Source organism: Engraulis encrasicolus, chromosome 24 (genome assembly GCF_034702125.1).
Source record: "Engraulis encrasicolus isolate BLACKSEA-1 chromosome 24, IST_EnEncr_1.0, whole genome shotgun sequence".
NCBI lineage: Eukaryota > Metazoa > Chordata > Actinopteri > Clupeiformes > Engraulidae > Engraulis > Engraulis encrasicolus.
This window is the reverse complement of record NC_085880.1, coordinates 23,757,481-23,763,826: the sequence shown is the minus strand read 5'-3', so window position 1 is coordinate 23,763,826 and position 6,346 is coordinate 23,757,481. Positions and strand designations below refer to the sequence as shown.

Below are 6,346 nucleotides of genomic sequence, written 5' to 3'. Positions count from 1 at the left end.
CCCCACCTTCTCCCTGTCCCCAGCATGCAACATATGACATCTGGAACAGAGATCAGAAAGGTGCAAGCTCAGTTGTCAGTTGTGCAACCTCAACTTGTTGCAGGTCGATTTGTGTTTCACGTATACCACAATATACTGTAATGCCACCCCCTGCTGTAAAAAAATGTGTGTGATGTGTGCAGACAGAGTCAAACAGACGGAGGCCTACTCATTGTTCTAATTTTTTAACATCTATAGCTATTTACTTATTGTTCAAGTCATCTATCACAACCCAACAATGGCGATTTTGAGTTGGCCTCCTTTCAAATAAACAATCTTTTGTTTTCAAGCAACTGACGTCTGGCCTCCGATTCTCGAAAGCCGAAGTTAGCAACTTTTAGGTTGCTAATGGCAACTTGCATTGTGGTCAAGGAAGTTGCTTTAAGCGATAAGCCACGAAAGGGCGTGGGTTACGCTGGATTGATAACGGCCAAGGGGAGTGGGGCACAACGTGAAGTGGAGTGCCGTAAACATCCCCTTGCCCGTTATCAATAGAGCGTAACCCACGGACTCAAGTGGCTTATTGATTATCTAACACTGTTACATCGCCGACCAAATTTCTTTAAAAACACTGTAATGACAATTAATTTCATCCGCGACGACTTGACAAGTTGAGGAAGTGATTGTGGTTACCCCGGCAACGTTACTCGGCGTGCGTGCGTGCGTCGCGCTGCCAGAAAACACACTTCGCAACAAAAACTCAGCAAGGGGTGATAAACACCGCTGGAATGAAATGTCTTTGCAATCACACTGATACCCCAACCACAGATAGTGCAAAGATGTGCTCTTCTTGGAGACTCGCTACCCCAACTGCAACATATTCTCATTACCGACGTAGATGTGCTGGGACTAACTTAGACGCGCAGAGAATCTTCAGGTGGAAGGTGTAGGTTTACGCTCGATTGACCACAGCTATCAGCCAATCAGAATCGAAAACCGGACCGCACAGTGTTAGATAACTTAGTTAGCAACGACGCTGTCAAGAAACATACCCCAGATCAGTCAGCTATGTTTTCTTATCTAACCAACACTAGACAGCATTGTTATTAACCCCTTGTGATAACCTTACTGTCACCAAAATTGTAATGCTATGTTTTTATCTTTTAATTACGGCTCCCTATTCTGTCCTGGCCCTTTGGAGTATTGTGTGGCGATGACAGATAGCTAACAAATCAAGATCCAAGGCGTGATTCCAGTTTGAGGGTTTTTTAATGTATCCTCTTGAATCTTACAATTTTGTAAAACTGAAAAACATCAAATAAACAAGATACAAGTATCAGGCTGATTCTCCATAAGAAATAAAATGCAACACTTAGGCTGCACTCTAAATTTGTTTTACATGAGCTAACTAAATATTATCTTTCTCCAAAACAGGAGGTAGGCAACAGTATGATATCACCAGGTAAGATAAAAAGGTAAGTATGGCGAACTTTAACATTTAACATATTTAGGATTTACAAGAGACATAACACAGGTAAGTAAGTATGCAAGTATGAAAACTAGGAAAGTTACACACGAAGTACAAGATATGTCATAACACAAACGAAGCTTTCAATGGGCTGAATAACGTGTGAATTAGCTGAATAGCATGGCTGAACGATAGGTGATTAGCATAAATCACACCCTAAATAACAATCTCTTTAGAAAAGTGATCTATCGTTTTTACCACCGCAGTTAACATTATAGTGACATGAAACAACTTTACAGAAATTTCTACTACTTACTAATGGTTCCACTCCTAGGTTTTCACAACTGAAATTCAGGCGGAGCTCATTTGAATACAGCCTTCCACAGCTTTCAAGTTTCGTAAAAGGAAGAGCCTCGAGTGACAGGAAGTGGTAGAAATTATTGAAGCAGTACCTAACAGTAACACAAGGGGGCACCTAATCCCACCCAATAACAAACAGGACAGCACACTCCCCGCTTGGTATACTTGTATACCACTATTTACTCTTTCTTTAGAGTCATCAGTAAAACAACATCAGAAATGGGTCTAAGATACTCCTTAACTACCCCTTGGCTAAGAGTCTTGACTATGACCTTACGAACTTTGGTGTCTGCACTAGGAATTGCCTTAACTACCCGCCCAAGAGGCCACATGTTACGCTTTGCCTGACTGTCCTTTATCAAAACAATGTCACCTTCCTGGAGGTTGGGCTTCTCTGCAGTCCACTTCCTCCGTGGTTGAAGTGTCGCCAGGTACTCCGACCGCCACCTCTTCCAGAAGGAGTCCGCCAAGCTCTGGACCTGGCGCCACTGGACCTTGCTGAGATGATCCAGCTCGAAGTCTCCCAGGGGTGCCGGACTGGCGCTCGCCTTCTGGGTGAGCAGAGTGGCAGGTGAGAGGATTTCTGGTACCTCTGCATCGTTGGAGACAGGGAGTAGGGGGCGTGCATTCATGATAGCCATAACTTCGGCCATCAAGGTTGTCAGGACTTCATGAGAAAGTCTTGTAGCACCATCCTTTGCAAAGAGTCCATCCAGTATGCGTCTTGCTACTCCTATCAGTCTCTCCCAAGCTCCACCCATGTGTGAGGAATGGGGAGCATTGAAAGTCCATGTGCATCCCTGCTCTTGCAGGTAGCTCTTGACCTCAGGGTCATCCGTATTGATTTGAAGCTCATGGCATGCACCAATGAAGTTAGTGCCTCTATCTGACCTTAAGTGTTTGACAGGTCCACGGATGGCTAGAAAGCGTCTCATGGCATTGATGAAACTTGAGGTTGACATGGATTCAATCACTTCAAGGTGTACAGCTCTCGTACTAAGGCAAGCAAAAATGACTGCCCACCTCTTGCTCTCAGCGGCTCCCCCTCGAGTGCGCCTAGTGGTTACTGTCCATGGGCCAAAGGCATCGAGCCCTACATGAGTAAAGGGCGGATCCATTGCCAGTCTATCAGCAGGCAGATCTGACATCTTCTGAACTTCAATCTTTCCTCTCAACTTTTTACAGGTGACACATTTGAAAATGATGCTGGAGATGAGATTTTTGCCTCTGACTATCCAAATGCCTGCAGTACGTAGTGCGCCCTCTGTGAAGTGGCGACCTTGGTGGGCCACGTTGTCATGGTAGTGTCGGACCAGGAGAGTGGCCACATGATGGTCGGCTGGTAGGATGAGTGGGTGTTTCTCTTCGTCTGCTAAGTCCGCTCTGCTTATCCGACCTCCGACTCTGATCAGTCCATTTTTGTCGATGAAGGGATCGAGCTTTGCAAGGGGACTTTGACAGTGCACCGTGGAACCCTGAGTCAAGCATTTTAGCTCGTCCTTGTAAACATCTTCCTGAACAGCCTTGAAGATACTTGTCTTTGCTTGGAAACGCTCTGCAGGGAGCAACTGGCTGCATTGATGCCATCCCTTGCAGTCATCACCCGTCACTTCTCCTGAGAATGACTTGGCTGCATGAATGAGAAGTGCCATCCCTCTTACTAGGCTCTTCCAAGAAGAGAAGCGTTCAAACCTTGTCGAGCCAAGAGCCTGCTCTGTGACCTTGGTTAGAAGACATGTGGCTTGTGGCCTGACTTCCTTGTCTGTGTCTGCATCAACAAGTTCAAATGTTCCTGCTTCATCATTTAGATCCGTGGTCGACTGGCTAAGAAACTGAGGGCCAAGCAACCAGTTAGACGATGGGAGTTGAGCTGCTGGAAACGGTCTGGTTCCCTGGTCTGCAGGGTTCTGGTCTGTCAAGACGTACTGCCACTGTTCTGGTTCTGTAGATCCTCGAATGCGGGCTACTCGATTAGCTACATAGGTGTAGAATCTTCGTGAACTGTTGTGAATGTAACCCAGTACAATGCGGCTGTCGGTGAAGAACTTCACTGCTTGTAACTCTATGTCTATTTCAGACTGGATCACCTCTGCCAGCTCAACAGCCAAGACAGCTGCACACAACTCCAAGCGTGGTATGGTGTGCATGGGGTAAGGCGCAAGTTTTGATTTGCCCATAACAAATCCTACATGCCATCTTCCTTCAGCGTCCAAGGCACGCAAGTAAGCTACGGCAGCTATTGCAAGAGTTGAGGCATCTGAGAAAACACAGAGTTCTATCCTGTTATAGTATGACATGGAGGGTGGTAGGTATGATCTGCGGATGCAAACCTGTTCCAGGTCTGTTAAGGAGTTGATCCATGTTTTCCAGTGTTCTGCTTTCTCTGGTGGAAGGGGTGTGTCCCAGTCATACTGCTCTGAGGATACGTCTCTCACCAAGGCCTTGCCCTGGACAGTGATGGGTGAAGCAAATCCCAGGGGATCGTACAGACTGTTGGTGGTGGACAGCATGCCTCTGCGAGTGAATGGCTTGATGTCTCTTGACACTCTGAAGGTGAAACTATCAGTCTGGAGCTCCCAGTTCAGGCCTAAACTCCTTTGCAGGGGCAAGGGGTCTGCTCCCAGATCTAGATCTTTGAAGTCGCTTGCTCTTTCATCCACAGGGAAAGCCTCCATGACCCTCGGGCTGTTTGAGGCTATCTTGTGAAGATTCAAGTTGGACTCAGCCAGTAGAGCTTTTGTTCGTTGCAGAAGATCGATCACTTCATCCTCCTTGGCCAATGACACGAGCCCATCGTCAACGTAGAAGTTCCTGAAGACGAACTCCTTTGCATCACTGCCATGCTCCGTTTCTCCTTGCTCTGCAGCTCTCCTCAGTCCATACGTCGCTACGGCTGGAGATGGGCTGTTGCCGAACACATGCACAGTCATCCAGTAGTCTATGATGTCTTTATCCGGATCATTGTCTTTGTGCCACAAGAACCGGAGGAAGTGGCGGTGGTCCTCTCTGACTTTGAACCCATAGAACATTTGCTCTATGTCGGCGGTGGCGGCAATTTGTTCTCTTCTGAACCGTAGCAGGACACCAAGTAGAGTGTTGTTTAGGTTGGGTCCACTGAGAAGCACTTCATTCAATGACATCCTTTTGTACTCCGCACTGGAGTCAAAAACAACTCGTATTTTCCCTGGCTTCTGGGGGTGGTATACACCGAAGGTCGGCAGATACCAGCACTCCTGCCCTGGCTGTAGTGGAGGAGCTTGTTCGGCCTGGCAGTTGTCAATGACCTTTTGCATAAAGTCGAAGAAGTGCTGCTTCATGTCAGGTTTCTTCTTGAATGAACGCTGAAGAGATTGGAGTCTTTGAGCCGCCTGCTCTCTGTTGTTTGGAAGGCGCTTACGAGGAGCGCGGAAGGGCAGTGGTGCCACCCAGTGGTTTTCATTGTCCATGTACACTTCCTTCTCCATTAATCTGAGGAACTTGCTGTCATCCACCGACATGGCTGGTATGTTGTCTGCTGGTGTTCTCTGAAACACACCGTTTCCAAGATCATCCTCACTTCTCTCTGGAATGTCCTCCTCACTCCGAGACGGGACTTGAAGACTGCACTGATTTGGTCCAGTGGGCCTCTCCTTGATGTGGATGTTGTTAGTGCATGGCTTTAGGAAGGAAGGACGTCCATTTTGGAGGACATGGGTCTTGTAGGCATTGACTTCCCCTGTCTTGTGAGCGCCACCCAGACATACCTCCCCCACTATGACCCAGCCAAGGTCAAGCCGTTGAGCATATGGCGAGTTGTGTGGTCCGTTACGCTGCTCCCGCACCTTGTGCAAGCTCAAGACGTCTCGGCCTAGCAGGAGAAGAATGGGTGCACTGTTGTCGAGAGGTGGGATCTTGTCAGCCACTGGTCTGAGGTGAGGGAAATATTGGGTGGACTCAGGTGTCGGGATCTCTGATCGGTCACCAGGTAAGTATTCGCACTCCAGCAGGGTGGGCAGAGTGACCTTGGTCTTTCCATCAAGAGATTCTACAGTGATGTTAGTCGCTGTCCGTCCGGCAGTCTCCACTCTGCCTGAGCATGTTTTTAGCGTGTAGGGGGATGCCACGCTGCTGATGCCCAACAGACTGAAGAACTCAGATTTGACTAAGGACCGATTGCTTTGGTCATCGAGTACTGCGTATACCTTGTGAGACATGTCTGGGTTATCAGAATGGGAAACTTTGACCAAGCAGATCTTGGAACAGGATCTAGGCTGGAGTGCGTCGCCACAAATCTGGGTGCATTTGGAAGAGATAACTGGGGAGGCTACAAATCCACTCTCCCCGCCTTGCTCCCCGCTCTGGTCCTTCCCCTGTGGGTAATCAGCTTGCCCATGAGGTGACCACAACGCAGGACCAGGATGCATCGCTGAGGTGTGCTTGTCGCTGTCACACTCTTTGCATTGCAGTGTGGTCTTGCAGTCTCTGGCGATGTGCTTGGTGCTGGCACAACATCTGAAGCAGATTGAATTCTCTTTTAGGTATGCTTTCCTCTCATCAAGG

General features: G+C 48.0%; 1 protein-coding gene across 1 annotated transcript; it reads right to left on the bottom strand.

The window, feature by feature from the left end:
• Nucleotides 1–1,189: 1,189 nt before the first annotated feature.
• LOC134441024 (uncharacterized) lies at nucleotides 1,190–4,070 on the bottom strand. The gene is made up of 2 exons (XM_063191216.1): nucleotides 1,764–4,070; nucleotides 1,190–1,283 (listed from the first exon to the last, which is right to left on the bottom strand). Exon 1 carries the CDS (start codon nucleotides 3,982–3,984, stop codon nucleotides 1,987–1,989), a length of 1,998 nt encoding a protein of 665 aa, XP_063047286.1. The 5' UTR covers nucleotides 3,985–4,070; the 3' UTR covers nucleotides 1,190–1,283; nucleotides 1,764–1,986.
• Nucleotides 4,071–6,346: the final 2,276 nt, after the last annotated feature.